The sequence below is a fragment of the Carassius carassius genome, chromosome 33 (assembly GCF_963082965.1).
Source record: "Carassius carassius chromosome 33, fCarCar2.1, whole genome shotgun sequence".
NCBI classification, from domain to species: domain Eukaryota; kingdom Metazoa; phylum Chordata; class Actinopteri; order Cypriniformes; family Cyprinidae; genus Carassius; species Carassius carassius.
In genome coordinates this window covers 2437940-2463896 of record NC_081787.1, presented here as the reverse complement: position 1 = coordinate 2463896, position 25957 = coordinate 2437940, and the positions used below count along the sequence as shown (strand labels likewise).

General features: G+C 35.4%; 3 protein-coding genes across 4 annotated transcripts; 1 reads left to right on the top strand and 2 right to left on the bottom strand.

Moving 5' to 3' along the window:
* Nucleotides 1–87: 87 nt before the first annotated feature.
* Nucleotides 88–11644, top strand: dpf2l (D4, zinc and double PHD fingers family 2, like). 2 transcript variants are annotated; one of them, XM_059521286.1, is made up of 11 exons: nucleotides 88–229; nucleotides 775–935; nucleotides 2655–2762; nucleotides 3651–3847; nucleotides 3919–4011; nucleotides 5639–5723; nucleotides 6741–6872; nucleotides 8048–8179; nucleotides 8263–8375; nucleotides 8528–8609; nucleotides 10746–11644. In XM_059521286.1, the coding sequence occupies exons 1-11, from the start codon at nucleotides 198–200 to the stop codon at nucleotides 10826–10828; spliced, it is 1218 nt and encodes a 405-aa protein (XP_059377269.1). In that variant the 5' UTR covers nucleotides 88–197; the 3' UTR covers nucleotides 10829–11644. The 2 variants fall into 2 exon arrangements, with proteins under 2 accessions (XP_059377269.1, XP_059377270.1); XM_059521287.1 differs by having other exon boundaries at nucleotides 89–229; nucleotides 3654–3847.
* A 928-nt stretch (nucleotides 11645–12572) lies between these two features.
* chrm1a (cholinergic receptor, muscarinic 1a) lies at nucleotides 12573–15539 on the bottom strand. The gene is made up of 2 exons (XM_059522244.1): nucleotides 14898–15539; nucleotides 12573–13314 (listed from the first exon to the last, which is right to left on the bottom strand). Exons 1-2 carry the CDS (start codon nucleotides 15537–15539, stop codon nucleotides 12637–12639), a joined length of 1320 nt encoding a protein of 439 aa, XP_059378227.1. The 3' UTR covers nucleotides 12573–12636.
* Nucleotides 15540–23669: 8130 nt separating this feature from the next.
* Nucleotides 23670–25525, bottom strand: LOC132114185 (homeobox protein Nkx-2.5-like). The gene is made up of 2 exons (XM_059522299.1): nucleotides 25029–25525; nucleotides 23670–24319 (listed from the first exon to the last, which is right to left on the bottom strand). Exons 1-2 carry the CDS (start codon nucleotides 25372–25374, stop codon nucleotides 23718–23720), a joined length of 948 nt encoding a protein of 315 aa, XP_059378282.1. The 5' UTR covers nucleotides 25375–25525; the 3' UTR covers nucleotides 23670–23717.
* Between the last annotated feature and the right edge of the window lie 432 nt (nucleotides 25526–25957).

Here is a 25957-nt window from a genome sequence, read left to right as displayed (position 1 = left end):
ATATATATATATATATATATATATATATATTTTTTTTTTTTTTTTTTTTTTTTTTTTTTTTTTACAGTTTCATACAATTTAAATCTTCCATCTGCTATGACGGATAAAATATTTACGAGAACTTAGCGTTTATTCGAAAAAAGACAGCTGGTGCGCATGCGCAGTGAAGACAACAACAGCCCACTACAGCAAAAACAATGGCGACTGCCGTGGAGAACATCGTTAAAGTGTGAGTCCATGTAGTTTTTAAACTCTTTGATTGAATATCCGTGTGTGTTCTCAAATGGTGGCTGATTCGGGACGGTTTTATTGTAAAGCCGAAGCGTAGTGCTAGTGTTTGGTTGGCTAATAATATAAATCTGCACCTCGACCATTCATCGTTTCGTGTGGCATGAAAGCGCGCTACAGTCATGTGTTGTTGTTTTTTTTATAAACAATTTTAAAGACCAGTCACTGATTATTTTGCCTTTTTTATAATAATAATAATGTCTTTAGTGTTTGCTTTGCTTTGGCAAAAATTAGTACATCTCATTGGGGTCCATTGATGTCCATTGTTTGCAATGGTCACGTTGTGACGCACCAAATGTAAGTTAACCTAATAGAAAGAAAATAGGTATTTCCAAAGACTGATTTAACCAATCAAAAGTGAATATGTGCATTAACAGTAAATTTAAATCACACGCCTTGAAGTAACTTGTTTTTGTCTCTCTACCTCTCTCCCTTTCTCTCTCGTGCTCGTGTGTGTGTGTGTGTGTGTGTGTGTGTGAACCCAAGGCTTGGAGAGCAGTACTATAAAGATGCTTTGGAGCAGTGTCACAGTTATAACGCCCGACTGTGTGCCGAGAGGAGCATCCTCATGCCCTTCCTGGACTCCCAAACTGGAGTCGCTCAAAGCAACTGCTATATTTGGATGGAGAAGAGACACAGGAGTGCAGGTTCAGCATCAGCCAAATACATCATTTAGCCTATTGATTCTCCCTGTTTTTCATCTTTAAAATGTCCCTCTATAAAGTAGCCTCCCGTTTATATACATTCAGAAAGATTTCCAGTTTCACACGAACACCAGTCACTAGTCAGATGTCTATAATTGCATAGAAAATTGAAACGTCACACAGCATTTGACCACTGGATTTACAGAAATCCTTTCAGTTTTCAGCAGTTTTCTCCATATGTCAACACTACTGATGAAAACACTTGTTTTTTATTTGAATTATCGCTCGGTGGGTTATTAAACCATGTATTATTATGTCTTTTATCATGTAATGCAGGCATCCCCAAATGTTTTTGTCATCTGAACCTCTTTCACCTAATATATTACCGCTTTAATTGTTCAGTCTCACATTTGCATGTTCACAGTTTTTCTGGTATTGGTTAATGGTCACATGACATGCAGGTAAATTTTGTACATTTTTATGTTTTTTGTTTGTTTGTTTGTTTGTTTATTTGAACATGTAAATAAAAATGTATATACATACAGGCATGCATACATATATAAAATTAAAATAACAGCCAAATTAAGTCATGTAATTCTCAGCACAATCTTTCCATATTATTGTAAATAATTCAAATTAGAAATTCTCATGTTCAAAAGGAGTAGGAAGTTCATAACAACCTTTTCAGGTCCTACCCCATTTCTCTATTTTTATCCTTTAATTAAATACAAAACAATTTGATGCTTCACTTATATATACATCTTTACATACATCCTATATCTACCTACCTTCTGTTCACATAAACCTATACATAGATACAGATGCATACACACACATTCCCATTTTTTTCTTCTTTCTTTTCCATCTATCTATAACAAATCAAATAATAACACCTCCATACTATACTTAACATGTAGACCAATGAAACTGTATACAATACTATCACCTCAAGTCCTTTTCGTATTCATTTAGTATATTCAGTTTAAATAGTCTTTTAAAATTACTTATGGTTGTACATGATTTCATCTCTTCACTGCAGCGGTTCCATACAATAACTCCTCTGGTTGTGATGCATTGATATTTAGAATTTGTTCTTATATTTCTTTTTAAGTACAAATGTTCCTCTTAAGTGATGATTGCTCTCTCTCATTTGAAACAACCCTTGAATACTGTTCGATAGCTGTTGATTATTTATTTTATACATAATTAGTGCAGTTTTGACGTCAACACTATCTCTGAATTTTAGTGCTTTTAATTTAATAAACAGTGGAGTAGTTGGTGCTCTATATTTATTTACAATTCTTAAGGCTCTCTTTTGAAGGATAAATATTGGTTCAGTGTTGGTTTTGTAAGTGTTTCCCCATACCTCCAAACAGTAAGTAATGTAAGGAAGTATGAAGGAACAATACAACATATTTTCTTTAAACTCTCAAACTTACTTCATGAACACCTGTCTGGGAACCTTTATAATGTAATGTAATGTTTAATGCACTTCACGGAACACATTTTCTTTGCATTTTTATAACAATATGGTACAAAATTGTCCTATTTAAATCAATGTGATTAGCAAGTTAGGTCAAAAGTGGTCTGATTATATTACCTAAAATGTGTAATGTAATGGACTTCGTTACTTACTGCAATTTTTGTCGTGTAATTTGGAAACCGTAACAGATCGACCCATCTCTAGGTACTAACATTCACGGTTTATGATTTCTATTTAAGGTACCACACCGGGACAGCTGTACACATATCCTGCCCGGCGCTGGAGGAAGAAAAGAAGAGCTCACCCACCAGAAGAACCTGCTCTGGTGTTTCCTCCAATCAAATCTGGTAATCTGTTATAACCTGTTTATTCCTATAACACGTGCTGTATCGTTTTAGATAAGCAAATGTCTTCCTTTCTTGTAGTAAATGTAACTTTAGTATTGTGAATAATATTCAAGATGAACACTCACTGGGTTCAAGCAACAGGATTACTTGATTCATTACTTGAAAAATCATGTTAAAATGTTAGCATCATATATGATATGTAATGTTTATTTGTCCTCATTGTATTGCATTGCATTATATGTGTCTTAAGTCTCTGGGGTATATTTGTAGCAATAGCCAAAAATACATTGTATGGGTCAAAATTACCGATTTTTCTTTTATGCCAAAAATCATCAGGATATTAAGTAAAGATCATGTTCCATTAATAAATATTGTTAATTTCCTACCTTAATATATATCGAAACTTAATTTTTGATTAGTAATATGCATTGCTAGGAACTTCTTTTGGACAAATTTTAAGGTGATTTTTCTCAATATTTAGATTTTTTGCACCCTCAGATTCCAGATTTTTAAATAGTTGTATATCGGCCAAATATTGTCTGATTGTCTGCCTTATGACTGGTTTTGTGGTCCAGGGTCACATATTTTTTTGATAAGAAAACTACAGAGATTTTGATCATAAATATACTATATTACTAAGACATTCAGAGTAAAAATCTTATTTTTGATCTAATATCATCTCCATATTCACCAACATCAAACTATATGAGCCATACAATCAAAAATGATATTCAACATAAAACATGCTAACTTTTTTTATTAGATTTTATCATAAAATAAAAAGATTATTATTTCATATGTCAAGCTCAATGAATATAAACAGTATAGATTGAGATATACAAGTCAGAGAAAATATTTAAAATATGATTGTAAATGGTCTTTTCAAAGCAGAGCTGGAACTGGGAATGAAAAAAGATGTGTTGGGGCCGTTGGATGGGAGCAGTCTGGAAGCTTTGCTGAAAGGAGAGCCGCTGGATAAAAGAGTGTCCACCGAGTTCAGACCGCCGGAGGAAGAAACCAGTCTGTCTGAGGTCACTGGAACCAGCACGGCCAGCAGCCACAGCGGCTCCTCACGCATCAGGAAGGTAGCAGAAGCACACAAGTGGGGGATTCTCCTAAAGCAATGCATAGCCTGATCACTTCCTGTCATTCTCAGAGAGTGCTTGAGCCCGAAGACTACTTGGATGATCTGGACGATGAAGATTTTGAGGAGGAGACTCCAAAAAGACGAGGAAAAGGAAAGTCTAAGGTAACGTGCCTAGTCTACTGTTGCTTTAAGTAGTTAGGGATGTAATGATTATACGCGAGCCGGTTAAAAATCAATTTACATTTGAGACGATTCAAATCGGTTGAGATGCTAAACAAATTGCGATTCTTTAAGGGGTAGGAGTTTATATGATTGTATGTCTGAGGGGAACTTACTCTTTAGAAAAGTTTAGATGGTATTTTTCTTTTTTTCATCTTGCCTCTGTATAATGCATATTAAAATTCATAAGTGCTTTGTTTACAGTGGTAACCAAGGAGACGATTTAAGCGCCGCCTGCTGTGGTGTTCATAAGTGCTTTGTTTACAGCGGTAACCAAGGAGACGCTTTAAGCGCCGCCTGCTGCAGTGTTCATAAGTGCTTTGTTTACAGCGGTAACCAAGGAGACGCTTTAAGCTACACCTGCTGCGGTGTTCATAAGTGCTTTGTTTACAGTGGTAACCAAGAGACGCTTTAAACGCCGCCTGCTGCGGTGTTCATAAGTGCTTTGTTTACAGCGGTAACCAGGGAAACGCTTTAAGCACCGCCTGCTGTGGTGTTTATAAGTGCTTTGTTTACAGCGGTAACCAGGGAAACGCTTTAAGCGCCGCCTGCTGAGGTGTTCATAAGTGCTTTGTTTACAGCGATAACCAAGGAAACACTTTAAGCGCCGCCTGCTGAGGTGTTCATAAGTGCTTTGTTTACAGCGATAACCAAGGAAACACTTTAAGCGCCGCCTGCTGAGGTGTTCATAAGTGCTTTGTTTACAGCGGTAACCAGGGAAACGCTTTAAGCGCCGCCTGCTGAGGTGTTCATAAGTGCTTTGTTTACAGCGGTAACCAAGGAAACACTTTAAGCGCCGCCTGCTGCGGTGTTCATAAGTGCTTTGTTTACAGCGGTAACCAGGGAAACGCTTTAAGTGCCGCCTGCTGCGGTGTTCATAAGTGCTTTGTTTACAGCGGTAACCAGGGAAACGCTTTAATCGCTGCCTGCTACGGTGTTCATAAGTGCTTTGTTTACAGCGGTAACCAGGGAAACATTATAAGCTCCACCTGCTGAGGTGTTCATAAGTGCTTTGTTTGCAGCGGTAACCAGGGAAACATTATAAGCTCCACCTGCTGGCAGAGAGTGAATCTGCGTCTCATTCAGCTCATTCGCTGTTTCAGTTTCACGCAGATATTTTTTATGAATAGTTTCACAAAAACTTGATTTAAATTGCCAATTTTTTTTATATAAACATTATATTTAGATTTATTTTTTAGCAGACACTTTTATCCAAAGCGACTTACAAATGAGGACATTAGAAGCAATCAAACCAAATGAAAGAGCAATAATATACACATGCTATATTTATTATAGTGTTCTTTAATTTAGTAGTATTTTAATTTCCCCAAAAAAAATTTACAGCATTTTGTCCAAGCAATAAAAGGAAACATTTAATTTATAATGTCTTAAATCTCAATTTGTAAAAAAATTAATAAATCATGAATTTAATCATTAGTTGAGTGAATGGTTACATCCCTACTGAATATTGATACAGTATAAGCCATTTAATATCTTGTGCTGTGATGGTTCTTGGTCGTGCGATGGCCTGGAGGAATGGTGTTATCGAAATGTTGTTTTAATGTGCCAGGGTCGAGGAGTTGGAAATGGAAAAAAGAAAATGGAAGCTGCTGCAGCTGCCCAAGAAGATCGAGACAAACCATATGCTTGTGACAGTGAGTTGTGACGCATGTTATTTTGAGTCATTTTTGTTTTAAAAAGTCATTGTTTTGTAGCGTTATGCATTTTTTTTTTTTTTTTTTTTTCGGTTTTAGGCAACATTCAGTTAAATCAGGTGTTTTTATTATGGTATACTATGGTTCGTTACTATTCAGAAGTTTAGGGTCAGTAATTTATTTATCGGAGTGTCTTTTTACACTAACTCCGTGTGCAAAAAATAAGATGGTAAAACATGTGACTTATTCATATCTATGTGATCGACCCAGGTTCGAATTTGCCTTTTGGCAAACTGTTTTTTGCCTTTTCAAATATCAAATCACATCAAAAAAGCATTTATTTTCAATGAAAATGAATAATATAATCAAAAGTTGAAAATAAAGTATCGGGTAGGGTTAGGGTAGGTGTATGTAGGGCTTTATTGTCCCAATAAGGTGGCAATCATTTAATAATTTGAGTTAAAATGGCAAGACATTGAGAATATGAGAATCCTGAAAATGTGTCGCGGTTGAACAAAAACATTAAGCATTTTTCAAATGCATACAAAAACATTTTTTAACAAGGAGAAATGTTTATAAGCTGCAAAGAAGCATATAATAATGATTTCTGAAGGATCATGTGACACTAAAGACTGTATGCTGAAAATTAAGTTTTGATCACAGGAATAAATTACATTTTATAATATATTCACATAGAAACAGTTATTTTAAATTGTAATAATATTTCAAAATATTACTGTTTTTACTGTGTTTCTGTTTAAATAAATGCAGCCTTAGTGAGCAGAAGAAACGTGGTAGTGAATGTAAATGCTGTTGTCGCAGTAATCGCACATTGAGCACGTTATTATTCTCATTGTTTTGATCTCAGTATCATGTGAGATGAATTCTAAAAGATTCCTGTTTGCAGTTTAGATTTCATCATTGATTTCTGTCGTCTGGAAAGCGAGCATATTAAAAAGCCCAATGAAAATCCTGTTTACTCTACTGTTTTAATTTGTAATGTTTTCTTTCTGTTAGTCTGTGGGAAACGCTATAAAAACAGACCAGGTTTGAGTTACCACTACACTCACTCTCACCTGGCTGACGAGGAGGGAGAAGACAGAGAGGAACCTGAGATTCACACACCTGTACCACGAGAGGAACACAAGAGTGAGTTCATTCATGATTGTTGAACAAGTTAAAACCATGAGAAAAGTCCTGATGGTTAGTTTTATCCTGTTATATTTGAATCCCATATTTGATTTCCATGATTTGAAAAGCATTAAGCAATGTTAATAACGGCTTGATGCAGGCACAGCATGCGTGTAGGTTTGGTTTAAGAACTGACTGTCTTAAAAAAGTTTGCACATTGTTTGTGTGATGTCAGTGCACTGGCTTGGCCTTCATTGTTTAAAACGGAAATATTTATAATTTGGCGTCGTGTTTGATTTAAATTTCCAACAGGTTTTAAACAACACTCATCATTTTGGTCGCTATTATGGTCGTGATATGAAATTTTCATGCCGTTTCATCTCTACTACACAGCATTATTTAAAGTGCATTCCTGACACTTATCACTTATATTGTTGTGCATCATCAGTTTACAGGATTTTACGAGCACAGCATGTACCGTTCTTCATGTTTGAACCCTACACTTTATACAACATTTAAGAGTTGGATATTGTTAGATCCGAGTGACTTAAAGATATTGTATAATACATTACAAATATTTGTCATTTTAGTTTCGTTAATCAGTTAAAAGATTAAAGGCACATAAACTGACAGTCACCACTTATAAGCTACTACTAAATATTGTAGAAACTTCATTTTCGGAAAATTTTCTAACTGTGTTTATGCATTATTTTACACATACTGTGCATTATTGTTGCTCCTCTATGCCCTGCCTTTCTGAAACACGTCGATTTTACAAAGCTCATTATTCTGAAAAGCGAGGTGTGCTCTGATTGGCCAGCTATCTAGTGCATTGAAACATCATCAAAACTTTCATTTGAAACATCAGTGGGAAACTCTTTAAATATGAAAACGTACTTACAGACTGTGAGTCAGAGGCACCCCACTTTATAGAAACAGACACGTGCATTTGTAGACTACTCTCTCGGGAAACAGTCCTTGTCCTCCATAAAATGTGTTTTAAGAGACTCTTAACTTTTATAAAGAATATCTCTTTGGATTTGAGACTTTAGTCTTTGCAACTTAACAAATCGTCTTTATGCACCAAGAGCTTGTAACACTCCAAAGAGAAAGGAAAAATTAAAATCGCATAAGATGACCCCTTTAATGCAAACGTTATCATCTCTGTTTTTTTTGTTGTTGTTGTTTTACAGCCCCTAAGAAAGGACCAAATGGCCTGGCGTTACCCAATGACTATTGTGACTTCTGCCTGGGCGACTCCAACATGAACCAGAAAACAGGCCAGTCGGAGGAACTGGTGTCCTGCTCTGACTGTGGACGTTCAGGTAGGACACGAGAGACAGAACAAACTCTAAACCTCCACACTGAGATGCACACAACTCACGCGTGGCTTTCTTTACCTCTTAAGGACATCCTTCGTGCCTGCAGTTCACTGCCGTAATGATGGCAGCTGTGAAGACTTACCGCTGGCAATGCATTGAGTGCAAGTGCTGCAATGTTTGTGGCACATCTGAGAACGACGTGAGTCAGGATCACTTTGTTGTTTTAAAAACAATGCATTACATATATTACACGCATAACTTGATCTGATTACGTAACTCCCATTACCTTAATGTGTTACCACCAACACTGCCCAAAACCATCTGTGACTGTGTTTAAATCCTTTTGTGCAGGACCAGCTTCTGTTCTGTGATGACTGTGACAGAGGATACCACATGTACTGCCTCAGCCCTCCCATGGCAGACCCTCCAGAAGGTACGAGCAATCACTTTTATCATTGTTTACTCTTCCATTAAATGCAAAAAGAAAGAAATTGGCAATAAATGTTGCTGTTCCATTCCATTTCTGCTTGCTGTTTCTAGAATAGATTTCTTTATAGATTTGTCTTCACCTAATGTCGTCACTTAATGATATGAAGTCTTACTTCCTTTTAAACTTCCATTGTATTCATTGATTATTATCAGCATCTATTTTCTCGTCATATAGCACAGAGTGGTGCTCAAAACCATTTTGGACAACAGAAAAAGCCAATTTCACCCTTTAAGCTAATTAATGGACTTTATAAATCTATGTTATTCTTTTTATATACTTTAGACACCGAGAAAAAAATCCATTTCAGTGTCTGTATTTTAAGTGTTTATCTTTATTGTAAGGGACTTGTCCAAAACATAGGCTAATCAGTATTTGTGACTCAGTAGCACAAAAGCAGTCTGAAGTCGCTGGGGTATATTTTTAACAATAGCCAAAAAAATATTGTATGGGTCAAAATTATTGATTTTTCATTTATGCCAAATAATAATTAGGATATTAAGTAAAGATCATGTTCCATGAAGATATTTAGTAAATTTCCTACCGTAAATATATCAAAACTTAATTTTAGATTAGTAATATGCATTAAGAATTCATTTGGGCAACTTTAAAGGAGATTTTCTTTTCAGTATTTAGATTTTTATTTTATTTTTTTGCACCCTCAGATTCCAGATTTTCAAATAGTTGTATCTCTGCCAAATATTGCCCGATCCTAATAAACCATACATCAGCTTTTATTCAGCTTTCATATGATGATTGATTCCCAATTTCGAAAAATTGACACTTAAGACTGGTTTTATATGTCAGTTGTAAGCTGTTTGATGTGCCGGATCACTGAGTGAAACAGTGACAAACTGACAAAAAAAGTTAATGATTACTTATGGCTTTATTTAAAAGTTTTAGTGTGACAAAACACAGCACAGAGTTGTATTAAACAGGTCAAAATTAAACAACAATGTAAAGGTACAGCTACAGTCGTATTTTTAAATCGATTCATTGAAACAAGCCATCCGAAAGAACCAGTTCATGGAGATGAATCGGACTTCCCATGAACATTAGAGGCCGAGAGATGAATTAATGATCAGCTCTAAGAACTGAAATGGCCATTAAAGAGGATGAGCCTTGGAATCATTTATTTTTGGAACCTTCTGAATGGGGCTAAGTCTATCAGTCTCCAAAAATGGCAAAAAAAAGCACCATTTTGAATACCATAAAAGTGGTCCATTTGTTTGTATATGCACATAAACATTAAAAACACATATTTTTATGTCCGCCACCGGCATAGTACAAAAAGAAAGATTGCACTGAAATGTACTTTAGTACTATAGCTGTGTGATCCATAAAGGACCAGTAAAACATTAACATGTGACATATGTGCATAATAAGAGAATACTTTTTAAAAAAATTGCATTTTTTGAAGTTGTAAAAAAATTCTAAAAAAATGTTGGCATAGTGTTACTGCCGTAACCGTTACTCATGGAAGCTCGATAAAGCCGTCGAATAAAAAACAACAAAATTAATTAATTGCAATTTATCTCACAATTCGGACTTTTTTTTCCTCACAATTTCTGAGGGGGAAAAATCTGCATTGTGAAACACATTGCATTTAATTAATTTCACATTTTTATTTTCTAATTTTTATATTTTTACATTCAGGTTATATACATTATAAAGTCACAATTCAGTGAAATAAACTCTTTTTTTCCCCCTCAGAAATTGCGAGTTTATATCTCACAATTCTGACATCTTAAAAAAATAAATCTGAATTGTGAGACGTAAAAGTCGCAGATACCTTTTTTATTTTTTATTCAGTGGTGCAAACAGGCTTCAGGCATATTCTAACCCAATATTAGAATTAATTTAAAGTTTTGCATGTCACACTACTGACTTCTGTGCTATAGTCCAAGTCTTGTGATGCACTGCAGTAGCATAGCATGAGGAGCAGACCAAAAGAATAGAGTTGTCATGTGAAACGATCAAAACGGTTATGCATTCGGTTCATGCACTTATTTTATAGTAGGTACTAATTAGAGTTATGAAATTGCCACTGATGATTAACATTTGGTTTAATCGTGTTTATAGGAAGCTGGAGTTGCCATCTGTGTCTGGCTCTTCTGAAGGACAAGGCCTCCATTTATCAGAGCCAAAACCCTGCCATGGAGTGACCGTGAAGAACACACAGCCCTCACATCCACACTGAAATGCATTGAGATTTTAGAGAGTGATGCATACACAGAAAGAGACATCATTGGCCCTAATGTAGCCATTGTCTTAGTTTTTTATTTCACTGACTGTTACACACATCACAAGCAGTGTTTGAAATGAAAGAGTGCACAAAGCAGATGTTTGTAATGGATTATATACACTTCATGCATTATGAGCAGTATGTCCACATTCCTTGATGTTAGGGCCAACGGTTCAGATGATTAAGCGCCTGTTTATGCATTGCCAAATCATTTTTTATTTTATTTTGTCTTTATGACTCACTCAAGATACATTTGGTTTAAATCGAGCAAACATGGCTTAATCCTTCAAGGATATTATGGATTTAAATATTCATTTGTACAAGAAGTGTCTCTATCTTTCTCTTTATCTTTGTCGTATATAATTATTTCTTGTAAGGTGTTCGTTCGGGAAGTATTTGTGCCACAGTCCAGATTCAAAAACCAGAAGATGGTGCTGTATTTTTATTTTTACGATCATATTTTCTTGTTTTTTTTTCAGCATATTCTGGATTCACTTATTTCTTTATTACAAAAAACACTCTCATAAGGCGGGTTATCTTTCGTAGCAGAATTTCGTATGTGAAATAACCGGTATCTATTATTGTTGACTAACCATATTGAATTATCGTGAGTACTGTATCGTTTTGTATTTGTTTTTGGTATTAAATGTAAATGCTGTATTTTTCTGTCTTTTTTTATTTACATTTTTCATATTGGCCTTTCCATAATAAACATACATGTAACAGAGAAATCAAACTTAATTATGTGTATTTTTTTTTACGCTGCCAGCTTGAAAAAATAAAGACTGCAGTAAAGTTTACCATAGTATTATAACTCTTGAGACCCTGTAAAATGTCCATGTATAAAATAATAGGCATGAGAATTTTTTTTTTTTTAATAGCATATTGTTTTTAACATCAAGATTAAATGCATATAATTTAAGAGCTTATATCATGCGGCATGACAAATTATATTTTTACATCATTTTCACTCTACTGTCACTACTAATTTCATATCTACAGCTCTAGTTTTATTTATTTCAATGAAATTAATGTGCTATATTTTAGTTATATAATGTTATACATTTTTTTTTAAGGTATTTTATGGTACTAAATTACATTTATGAAATAGTTATAATCCTTTATTACCGGATAACCACTTCTTGAGCATAGACTTGAAGAAGTAATTTAGAAATTAAATCTTTAACGCTTTGGAGAAAGTTTAAGTTTAGACTTTTTTTGAAGATTACTCTTGACAGAATATTGCTGAAGTAAAATAAAAAATGAAATTAAAGGTTTAAAATGAAAAATGCACAAATGCAATGCAACAAGTTAAGTGTCTACTTTTTCCAGGACCATTTAACCGTTTCGAATCAAGTCTATGATTGTTTGTCAAAAACCTTTACCAAGTTTCATACCATTCCAAAAAACAACAACATAAAAACCATTTTTTGGTCAAAAGTGACCAGACAACACCAGAGCGTCAAAGAGTTTGTGCTTGATAAACACATACCCATCTGCTACATTTTATATTTTGAACGTGTCAATTAATAGCCATTCAAATTTAAAAACTGCTACAAGCGCTGCCAAGATACATTTCACAAGCAGCTGATCTGAACTTCATACATTTGATGCACAACTTTGATCTCTAGGATCTTTTCAAGCCCACGTGCTCTTCGGCATCATAATAAAGATCAGCCAGTGCCGAATCACTGATATCATGAAGAGAAAACCCGATTCGTGATGTAATCAGCCAGTGCCTGTCGGGGTCCATCTGATCCCCTTCTTCTGCTCCTTCCACCTACAGAGCAGCAGCGCTCTGAAGGTGACCCGGAAGTGCTTGTTACAGAGCGCGTAGCAGACAGGGTTCACTGTGCTGTTGACATAACAGAGCCAGTATCCCAGCTGCCACAGTCCCTCAGGAACGCAGTCCTCACAGAAAGTGGAGACCAGGACCATGATGTTGTAAGGTGTCCATGTTACAATGAAAGCCAGGAGAATGGCACTGAGGGTCCGGGCCGCTTTCTTCTCCCGAATCAGACCTGAGGTCCGGGCTCTGCGGGTCTGCTGGCGAGCGGGAGCGTGCGTGGCAGGATTCATTCGGGAATCCAGGGAATTCTGACTTCCTGAGTCAAAGCTCCTCTTGGTGGCGTCAAGATCACTGACTGCAGTCTCCTCCATCCGAACGAGTGGGATGTATTTGGGATTATCGTCTGGTGTTGGAGAAGCGCGGTCTGTGTTCATCTGTGGATGGCTGTATGTGGTACACGAGCTGGACATCTCGTCTCTTTGCCTGCGTTTCTTCCACCACGCTGCTGTCCGACGGGTGAGGATTGGACAGATGCTGCTGTGTGTCTTCTTGAGCTGCTTCTGGTCTGTTTGTGGTCCGACGTCTTCAACGCTGCGAGAGTTGCTGTGACAAGATCTCTGGGAGATATAAATTAAATGACAAAAATTTAATGTAAATACGCTATTTATTCAATAAAAATGCCATAGTTTACTTCAATTGGAATGATTATAAGCTTATTTAATGATCACGTGAACTCCATGGAGTCCATGTCTGTCAGCTTCAGGGTCAATGCCAATTAACAACAATAACAAATTATGCTTTTATCAGAAATACAAATAGGAAATTTGAAGTCTTTTTCTATATGCAAAATGGACCAAAATTAGGATTTTATGCATATTTGTTCAATAAAAGGCCTCTAGAATGATTAAAAAAAAATTCAGTTACTGAAATAAAGCTGAAAAAAAACTATTTTTAACTATTTATTTAAACTGTATTTACAAATATATATATATATTATTTATTTATTTTCATTTTTGTCTTGGCAACTAACTGAAATAAGATTAAGTTGATGTACTAAAATGACTAAAACTAAAATGTAAATATAAAATTGAAAATAAAGAATAAAAAAAAAACAAGAAAATTACATATAAAAATTATTTTAAAAAGTAAACTAAAAATATTAATAAATTCTGTAATAGTACATAAATGATACTAAAATAACACTGGCTCATAGCAGTATCATGTTTGGTCTGTGTTTTTTTTTTATTCTGCGATGTTTTGTTTAAATAGGTATTTGTTTTCATTACTTTCATTACTATACATCTTGTTACATACATTTTTGGGAGTCATTATGATAGCATTAAAATATAAAACTTTAGCTCTGTATATATTCACTCTGTTGCAGTATGTTCCCACCTTAATTGGGAACACCTTAAAAGCAGGGGAAAAACAAGATATCATGTGTATAAATTAAGACTTATTAATGTCTTCCCTTGTTTTAGATAAATCATCACCACATTGTACTAAATAATTCCCTTGTTTTAGTTAAATTATGGCAAGTGAATTGTTACACTGTAGCCACAATTTAAAATGAACTAAAACAAATTATTAAAAAGTAACTGCAAATTAATAAGCTGTTGGACATGTGTGTGTGTCAATCGATTAAGACATGAAATAACTGCACATTTCTTCTGTAATTAATCACGATTAATCACACGTTAGCATTTAATGCCATAATTTCACACTGAATCTCCACATTAATATAGGCACATCATAAATGTGATATATTGGTGTTTAATGGCATCTATTCACAAAGTAGCCTATTATTAATGAAGCCTACTGCTACTAATGTCTCTATTAAATGCATTTTCCCTCAATTATAGACAGTAATCATACACCATTATTTTTAACATTTAATAGGCTTTGAAAATATAACAACTTTTAAGTTGAGTGAACTTAAGTATCCTTTTTTTTTCTTTTTTTTTTTAGAAGATCCGTTTTTGGTTTCCCAAATAACTTTTCAGTGAACAGTTCTTAAAAGAACCATTTCTTTCCCATAGCGTAAAGAACACTGTAAATCTAGAAATCTTTTTTATCCACTATAAGGAACATTTAGTAGAATGGAAAGGTTCAATGGTGCTTAAATGATGCATTGATGCTAACAAATAACATTTTAATGATCTAAAATGTGTAATAATGGACGAGCCCATGTGAAACCCACCTGAGATGTGTTTCCCGTGCGTCCTCCCTGTGAAGCCATGAGTCCAGCGAGCTGCTGAGAGCGTTTCTCTGTCTCGCGGTACACCCGCCAGTATAACGCCACCATCACGCTCACCGGGAGGTAAAAGGCGGCGATGGCCGTCCCGAATGTGATCACAGGCTCAGACAGGAACTGCACTGAACACTCTTCCTCTGGAACAGTACGTTCACCCACTATATACTGCCAGAATAAAATAGCAGGAGCCCAAAGCACGAATGAGACGGTCCACGCTAGAGTAATCAGCACTGCGGCTCTTCTGGGCGTTCTAGTGGCCCGATAGGTCAGAGGTCGCATGACAGAGAGATAGCGGTCGACGCTGATGGCCAGCAGGTTCATAACAGAAGCATTGCTTGCCACATAATCCACAGTCAACCACACATCACAGGCTAGGTTTCCTAAAGTCCAGTGGCCGATCAGGATGTAGGTAGTGTAGAGGTTCATCGAGACGGCGCCCAAAATGAAGTCAGCCACAGCCAAGCTTAACAGGAAGTAGTTGCTCACTGTCCTCAGGAGAGGGTTGACCCGAAAAGAGATCATGACCAGGACGTTGCCTGTGATGGTGACGAAGGAGAGCGGGACGGTTATGAGAGTGATCATGGCCATCCTCCAGGTGATGGGACCCGAGACCGCCACATCTGTCCCGTTGCTTAACCTGGAGAGATTCAGTGTGAATGAGGCGCTGTTCATCATGGGCTGAAGATGAGATTATCTTTGTGCTTTAAAAATCCAGTGCATGCTTCAAGTCGGATCTTTTAAGGGAGTTCTGATTTTTGGACATTCTGTGTTCTGTAGACAAAAAAAAATCACACTATAAACATCATACTGTAGGTTGTAAGAATGTATTGCATGTTTAATTCATGCAAACTCTTCATTTAGAGTTTTTAAAGTTTACACACAAAGACACACACATGACATTTTACAACGTAAAATAACTTTTCCTTGCAACTTGAAGTTGATGGAATCGCGGGATACAGTCATAAAAATTTAATTTACCGAATAACGTGTAATGTCACGGACAATGGCGATATGGACTGTGAGTATTAAACCATTAGAGATATATTTAAATATAAATCTGATTGTTCTGCGTGTCTCTGTGTGAATGAATGGCACACATAACATTTAAAAGCTTCTGCCATCTCACTAAATGAGGACACGAACATGTGAACAACATCTCAACAGTCATTTCATGAGCATCTGACAGTTTCATTTGAGAAAAACTATCACCATTTCACACACACACACAGAAACTAAAGGTTTTCTAGGCAACCCGTCAAAATAAAAGTTCGGTTTAGCTTGAAGAAATCAGGACGAAAATTGTGACGTCTTAATGTAATAATGAAAAATAAATAATAATACAATTATTTAAAAACTTTTTAGAAGAATAATCATCATATTTCTTCCATGTTTTACTTTTGCAGTAGGTTTGATCACCATAAAAATTAAAATACAGAACACAACATTTCTGGAAAGAAAAAATAAACTAAATATTTCATAGGGCCCTATTATTGTAAACAAATTAATCAATTAAGTAGCTTTTATGAATTCAATTAATTAGACATTGGTTTTGATCATTAACATGTCATTAATACATTATATATAATGGAATCTAGAATAATTCAAATGTTAAACAGAATATGTACGTAATAAAATGGAATCCGAGAAAAAAATAAAACTAAATAAATGTAATTTTTGTTCAAGCTTTAATAAAATGCATTCATGATTTAAATTATTTACATATGCTTTTGGATGAATAAAATTTAATTTAACCATTAAAACGGAAAATTTTTAATTTAATTTGTGACATCATTTGCTGTTTTACTTTTCTGAATGTTGATGGTTAAACTTGATTGACAACATTTAAAAAAATAATAATAAGCATTTTTTTTTTGTTGAAAGGATGTCTTTTTTGTATATTTTTCTGAAATCAAGATTTTCTAATTTTTATCTCATGCCCCTGAAAATATCTAAATTAATTTTATTGCAGAAATTAAAATAGAATCCATAATAGAAGAATCAATGCATTTTAAATTAATTAAATATATTTTTTTGAAATGAGCATCATAATATTATTTTATCACTAATTCAAAGCCTTTATCTTAATGATATTTGTTTACTTTAAAAACTAAAATACTGTGACTTTTGACTATGGTGATGACGATCGTGTAGGAACTCAAATGTTTCCATCAAAATTTGATTGTAATGACTGCAACAAAACACCTGCCATGACCCTTAATAAGAACAGTAAACTCTGTTGAGTCAGAATATCCAGGGAGTATTTGTTCATGTTAGCCTGTTTACTGATGGCCAGCCTGAAGCACACGCTATAGCCAGAGCTGCAAAGTCAACATCGTCCTCCAGAAATCAACCCTTCATGTCTATTTAATTTACTTGTGCTGTAGCAACTCAAGGCATAACACTGAATGCAGCTATGTATAGCAAACACTGAACTGTGTATAAAAGCATCTGTTAAATGACAGAACAAATTTGTTGTTTCATTTGTTGTTTTTACAGGACCGTATCGAGTTAATGACAGTGGCATTATAGAAGTATGGCATCTGGGGTTACTATAGCACACTACCGATAAAGTTTCTAATGTTGCTTGCTATACAAAAAAGACTTTAAGTACTCGACAAACAGCACTTTTTAGTCCACGGATGCAGATCCTTCTTCCGAATTCTGTAGTTAATCCCGTTAGACAGGTTCCCTTTGTATGGAAAATCATCACTCACTAAACGAGGAGCTCACTCCACCCTCTGCAATGACGAACACAGAGATCAAGTGGAGCAAATGTGTGGAAAAGGGGTTAGTGCAGACCACTAAAGACATCAAATATTATTATTTATTTGTACTAGTATGACAGCGTCCACATTCATTCCACACTGATTTCAAAATAATGTCGTTAAAGCGTCTCTTCTTCAGCCTCGATTTACTTAACATTTCCCAAAACCATTGTGAGCATACGGTTTGTCTTATTGCAACAACATATCTACAATAATTGCTGGATTTTAAAAGCTCATTGTGGTCTTATTTTGGTCCCACACACACTTCAGTCCAGTTCATGAGAAAACAAACTTGAATAAGTCCCTATAACCACTTGACAACATGATCAGAAGTTATATCAATATTATAACACGTCTTTATAAATGGAGAAGATATATATCAGCAGTCCTGCTTAGATTACTAACAAATTGTAGTCTGTTACAGATTAGATGATAAAAACTGTAGTCAGTTATGTAATCTAGATTCTTATTTTAGATAACGTATTCCGAGTACTTCTGGATTGCTTTTGGATTACTTTTAGATTACTTTTGACCCATTTACAGATTTGAATGGGATTATTGTTCTGAAAAGCAAAGAGAAATAAAATGTATTCCATTCTTTGTTATAACATCGTGAAAAGCAGTGCATATTGCATTAAATGAAAAGAAGTTTAATTAAATCATACATTTATGTCAAATTAAAATGATTAAAATGTTTACATTTTTAAATATTATATATATTTGCCTGCATGTAAATTTGACAACTAACCGAAATCAGAGAACTGCAAACATGTTAATATCTTGTTTTTAAATTATCGAAATATTAACACGGTTTAATTGACTGCAAAGTGCTTTTGTCCTAAAATTCAAGAAGTATGTAACATAAATTAATTTATTAATGATATTTACATAGCCATTCTATATTGTCAATATTCAAAGCTGAATTATATGACTAACAGTAGAGTTTTTATTACTATTATTATTATTATTATTTTAAAATGTAATATAATCTAATTACAATTACTTAATTATTTGAATCTGATTACATAATCCAGAATACATGTAATCAGTTTCTACCCAGCACTGTATATCAGAAAATTTAAACAAATAAAAAAATAAAAAACTCTAAAAATGACTACATAATTATATCAGACAAGATGCCATTATATAATGAAGACAGATTTGATCTGGTTCTCTGTATTTTTTCAAAGTCGTCAAGCTGGGGCAAGTCGTCACACATATTTTTAATGTCATAAGATTATACGATTTATTAATTACATGAGTCATTTGTTAGCCAAACAAATGGTTTGACTTTTCCGAACATTTGTGCCGTTTCATAAATAATTTGTGTTTCAAAATTGTGTTGTACTGAAACGCACGTAATATGCTGCTTAATGGCAGGTTTCACTGTGACAACTTACCCCATACACAGAATAAATGTTTAAAACGTACACATTTGTCTGGTGTAACTACTCTCTATATTCAGAGTAAAAAGGTTACTTAATCAAGGTGATGAACTGAATGTCAAAACACTAAAGTATATCCTAAAAATGCAACGTTTGTTGAAGTAGGTGAGATTAATCAATTAAAATCCATAAATGTAGACTTCTACACAAAGTCAAGTCAATTTTGAATGTCAATTGCATGCTGTTTGGAGTAACTAAATCACATTTTGCCCAGAACGACTATTTTCTTTCATCAACACCTTGTAAAACTGCAGTTTTTGCTTAACACTTTTTATTTAATCTAAAACACAACGAGGTAAACCATTTCTAATTTTGATGGGTTTTATATAGCTAACAGGTTTTGTAATGTATAAAGCTCACCTGCTGAACAGATGTTGAATCATCTGACGATCTGTTGTCTCCTGTGCTCTCCAGCGATCATGTCACGCAGATATTCAGAGCTCAACAATCAAACAAACCCTGAAGCTGGACACCGACTGACACTCCTCACTTCTCTTTGGACCCAGTGAACCAGATCCCACCTTTCATCTCAATCGTAATAGGGCCAATGGCATGCAAAATTATTACTATTATGCTTTTATATATATATATTGTTCATTTTGGTTGTATGAACCACGTGTGTCAGTCTGTTAACCGCCCTGGGAATTAAAATTGATGGAGCCATTTACTAGATTACATCAATTATACAGTTGATCTTTGCTCAATTGTCAACAGTAGAGGGCGCTAAACAACAAGAAAAATCGTCTTTGGTAGACTATTTGAGTTCACTAATTCGTGTCGGCTCGAGCAGCAGGCAGACGTGTTTTGGTCTCTGAGTAAAATCTGAAATTTTGTGATTCTAAAAATGGTCTTAGAAACATTTATCGTACTTTTCAATGTTTTTTTTACACTTCCAGAATTCCAGAACTCAAATCCAGAATTAGAAATACGTCCTATGTGTGTGTGTGTGTGTGTGTGTGTGTGTGCTCTTGTTTTTGTGTCATATCAGGACACAACTCTGTATAATGTCATGGGTATGACACAGGTATTACAAGGAGAGGGTGACTTATGAGGACATAAACCATGTCCCCATTTTTCAAAACGCTTATAAATCATACAGAATGAGTTTTTTTGAGAAAGTAAAAATGCACAAAGTTTCCTGTGAGGGTTAGGGTTAGGTGTAGGGTTGGTGTAGGGCCATATAATATACAGTTTGTACAGTATGAAAACCATTACGCCTATGGGATGAACCCACTTTTCACAAAAAAAAAAAAAAAAAATTGTATGTGTGTGTGTGTGTGTGTGTATACATTTTCCACCAAAAGTTAGAAGCAAAATAAAAGTGCTTGAGATATCAAACATGTGATGTGTGGAAAAAATAAAGAAATATCCAATTAAACGTTAATGTCAAAAAAAAGTAAAATAATAATAATAATAATAATAAAATAGAATGTATGAATAAACAAAGCGCAGATGGTAGCTGAGATGACACACACGAGTCTGTGTCCTCCTGATGTATCTGTCTCCTGCATCCTACCCTCGTTTATGTACATAGTGTTTTTCCAGTAACTTTCTTTCTTTCTTTAGCAGGGGATCATTGTCAGTATTTGTGACCTTTTTTCTGAACACCAATATGGTGTTGATCAAATTATGCATTATATATATTAACCTTTCATATCCAAAATAGTGACGGTCGACCATAAATGTATCTCAGTAGAAAAAAAATAAGTTGTTTAAAAAACTGGCATCCGGTTTCAGGTTAACACACTACACACACTCCTCGGATGATAACTAAACACGTTCAGTCGCTGAGCAGTCACGACTTTTATTTTGGAATTGTCCGCGCTTTTGTGTCCGGAAGTCATCAGTCATCAGCGTCCAGACTGCAGCGATGGCGTCATCCTCTGCAGGTGCACACGCCCGAGTCTGTGAGCGAGAAATCATCCAGTTTGATTTAGAAATAAAAACTCCCGTTTAGGAATTAATGTTTTATAAAACGTCAAGGTGTTCATATTTATAAAAATTAAACATTACGATATTTGTCATATTTGTGGTGTTTTAGGGACAGTATTTTAAAAATACAAATATTAGGAATACTAATTAAATGAATGAATTACAAGGACCGTACAATTCTAACAAGTGACGAATTACATTTTGAAGCTATTATGGTAAATCAAGAATTTAATTTTTTTGTCGTGGGGCTATAACATCTGCAACATTCTATTAGTGCCATAAAATATAATTATCGTTTTTAATTCAACTAAATGTAAATATAATGTTTTCAAACACTACAGGAGGTCAGTGAATGCACAGGAATACAAAGCAAACTGTAGACATGTCCATTGATTAGCTGGAGAAGGATTTGTTAAATTCAGACACAGGTGAGTTTGAAAGCAGCATTTCTTCACTGTCTGATGTTTTTAATGCTACTTCTGATCGCCTGAATCTGTTTGATAAGAAAGATGACCAAAGAAAGCCTTGCTCAGACTTCCAGCGGCATAACAGAGAGTCTGAAGAAAATACTTTTTCCCTTCGTTTAGGCTACATACAGACCAAACATGGCATGTGATATGTTAGTGTATTTAACTATTAAAGCAGCAGCTCATCTGTGTTATCATTTTGTAGGTGTCATAAGTTATTTTTATTCCATAACATTATTTGCTGTTAACTATAATGTGATAACACTATTATCACATAACTATCACTGAACACACGCTAGACTCTGGAGGCTGTCACATGGACATGTCCTGTATGAGAGGCAATGTAAGGTGAGTTAAACTCACGTCTCAGTGCAGTGATGAAGCAGCAGCTGTTCTGGACAGGACAGAATCAGAGTATCGCAGGGGAAAGCTCAGAAAAGCTATGACCATAATCAGAGCTCCGCTGATAAAGAGGCATGCGACCCTGTCTTTCCTTTGATAAGACCCGGAAAAGCTGATTATTCCATCCCTGCTCTCTCTCTCTGTCATTCTCCTTCTGTTGTGGCCTGAGGACAAGGTCTGTTATTTTTAGAGAAGTGCGTTCATGTTATCTGACTTGTTCTTTTCAACGCCTCTGAAGAGTAGGCCACTATAACTGCAGTGTGACCTTTCTCTTTACCTCCCATATTTGACTTGAAATGTCCACAGTAAGCTTGCTATTGTAGTATATTTCAGCTGTAAGTAGATGCAGGCTCAGTCGATGTGGTGGAGAGGGGGAACTGTACTGATATGTGTGGAGAACCCAGACAGAGAGATGCCCGAGCCGAGGACAATCTATTACTCATTTTAAGTGGCAGCTAATATGGATTTCCTTCCCTCCTCCATCCAGGTCTTTGCACCCTTACCTCTCTGTGTCAAGCAAATTGTGCCATTCTGCACACTAAGCAGATCACTTTTGTGTTGACAATCAAGTGTGACATCGACCATTGCAAGAATAGCATGCAAAACAATTTTAATGGTCAAGGGTTGGGTATCTGTTGCTATCGACAAAAAAAATAAATAATAATAATAATATTGCGGGTGGATGCACAATTAGAGAGTGCAGTTTTATCGTTAACCTTATCAGGCAGTGAACTGCAATCGGAGCGATCTTCAAAATGATGACCAAAATGAACTTCTCACCCTGAAGTAGGCTCTCTGCATTTTTGGATTATTTCTACACGTTTAAAGCGCAAGTTTTACCTCCTCGCGGAAATGTGCTTATTACATAGCTATTATTTTTTTTTTCAGTATTTTTATTTGATTGATAAGTCATAGTGAAGTAGATTATATCTCAAACCAAACATAAACTCTTAAAATAGTAAATTGTTTTAAAAAATGTTATTAGCTATTTATGAAGCTATAGGCCTATATTTAGGATTCAGCAAATAGGCTATAACAATAATAATAATAAAGTTTTTTATCAGTTTAATGCAATTCGTAAATATAGCCTAATTTACGAATATTAATACGTCGAATTTTAATTATCAGTATTGTTATTCTACACAAACCAAATAATAATTGCATTCTCGAAAAGACTTTATTATTTCTCCAAAAAGCTTACACATTCGATTTACACAAGCAAATGAATAACAAAACCTCAATTCGAGAGTATTTATCAGGTATACTTCTGGCTATATATGACACACACAAAAATGTTTCTTATTAATAATAGTTCATTTATTTGGTTGCAGTCTATAATATTTGTCTGTGAGGTTTTTTATATAAAAAATAAGACTGACCTTGGAAAGAAAGAAAGAAAGAAAGAAAAATAAAGAACGAAAGAAAGAAAGAAAGAAAGAAAGAAAAAGAAAGAAAGGAAGAGAACTTGCAACTACGACCGAGTTTTAAAGGCCATCTGTTGGAGAGAAAAAAGATAAATAATCTACCTAATAGGATATATTTCACGTGAGGTTTATCTCTCATAATTTAACTCAAGTGCAAGCAAATAATTCAGACAGGTTTTTAAAGAAAACGATGCGTAAAGATAGCTATTAAAGCCTAAAATGAACGTGTGTAAACCCGGTCTGGATTCTGTCTATTCAAATGATCACTTGTCATTTGAACGTAAATGTCAATAGAAATGATGCATGCATTAAAAGTTCTTATTTCTAATTTTCACCAAGCACGGATGCCGTGTAGTGAGGGAACCCCGCTGCTGGACTGAAACGGAGCCTGCACGTTATTTAGATCCCCAACTCCAAAGTTGATGTAGTTGTTGTTGGACTGTGTGGGCTGGATGGAGGACATGCTCGGTGGGTAGTTGCATGAGTAGTTTGTGTTGCCCGGACTCGGGAAATTACTAAACGCAGGGTAGCTGTTGTAAGTGAAGTGATTGATCCCCACGTTGTAAGATGTGTTGTATGTGGAAGCGTCGCCCATGCACGGCTTTCCATCCCGAACCAGAACCGGCACCGAGATGCGTCTCGGAGGCGCGATGCCCACCATCTCCAGGGTCTGGTCCTGACGCTGCCTCTTGCACTTATAGCGTCGGTTCTGGAACCAGATCTTGACCTGTGTGGAAGTGAGTTTGAGCACGCTGGCTAGATGATCTCTATCAGGTGCAGAGAGGTATTTCTGCTGTTTGAAGCGCCTCTCCAGCTCGTACACCTGCGCTTGAGAGAACAGAACCCGAGGCTTCCTCCTTTTCCTCTGTTTGGGTCGATCCGCATCATCCAGCTTCACATCTTCACTTGGATCTTCCTGAGAACAGCTTATGTCTTAAAATGGATGATTTATTTCATTAGTGGGACAGAAATAGTCAATATAATAACACTTGTTTTTATCCATTCATTCCATTTAGAAATTAAACCGAGGAATGCATGTATGTATTTGTTTATTCAGGCTATATATTTATACTATATTTACTTACTAGCCTAATAAGTAAAACAGTAATTTAAAACGTAATTTAAAACATTTGAAATTATAAAAGTTTTTAAATCCACAAAATACATTTTGGATTAAATAAATAACCTTTTTGGGGAACAGTTCTTAAATGAACAATTTTTCCTAAGTGTGAAAAACATTTGACTCTGAAGAACCTTTTTCCCCCGTATTAAAGGTGGATGTTAAAGTTTCTCTATAGAGAAATATATGGAATCAAAGATGCCTATTAATAATAACTTTATTAAATTTAATTTGTAAGAATGCACATACTGATTTTAATCTTAAACTTTTTCTGGCTAAAAGATTATTATTATTATTTTTACTTACTAAAAAGCGGAATAATAGGCTAATTAATTACTTTTTACTATTATTTTTTCAATTGTATTCATTTAATTAGTGTTCTAATCAACCTGCCCTTCTTTAAAATGTTTTTTAAAAGATTCAATACGAGTTTTACATTTGTCATCTGAGTTTGCTGAGAATTTAAATGATCCTAAAACGCATCTGTGTTTAATTTCCGATAAATGTCCCGTTCCTGCTCACCTTTTTTCTCCTTTTCTTCAAACGTGTCATCCGTCTTTGCGCCTTTAACATAGTCTATTTCTAGGACATTTTTCCCATAAAAAGCAGCGTTACAGAAGTTCAGAGGGCTGTTTTTGGTGCCTCTGACGTCCAGAAGGTCTTCGGTGAAGAGAGAGGCTCCGGATGGCATGTCCATGTACTGCTCTTGTTTGAAAGTGGACAGCATGCAGGATGAGGTCGGAATAAGTGCACTGTCCAGCTTTTGAGACATGTCCAGAGACACCAAGTCCTCCTGATTCTGCTCCAGGTTCAGTATGTCCCGCACTGAGAAAGGAGTGGAAGTCATCTGGCTGGAGAACATTGCCATGAAATGAAGGTCCGTCTGAGCGACCAGGCTGGCATTTAGCAGGGTTAAACTCTTGTTTTTAGAGGTATAAACCCAGGTTCACCTTTCTAACAGAGCCCTCATAACACACTTTCGGGGTGTAAGGAGTGACTGCCTGCTGTGATGACGCAGAGGGGCGGGGTCAGCAGCGCGCACAACATTTCAGAGCTTCCCATTGGCCAAATGACGCATAATATTAAAATGATCTGTGAGACCTCCAAACAAGTCCATGCATAAGATAAATAATCCACCAATTATAGCAACTTTAGTCACATCAACAAGCATCGCTTTTATCCAAATTATTATTTTTGCTCTTTACAGTCGTTTGGTGTTGCAGCATATAGCTAATAAAAACAATTCAGGTGGACGCTTTTTATTGACTGTAAAGTGAAGTCTGACATCTTTGATTTAAATAATCTCTGTTAATTATATCTTCGAGGCTGCAAATGTCCCTTTTGGCTGGATCTGGCACTGAGCGCAAAAGTGTGTTTGTTTTCTTCTTAATTGCTTAATCTAGAGGAAGCCATACAGGCCAGAGAAGAGTTTTCTCCAAGGGATCAGACAC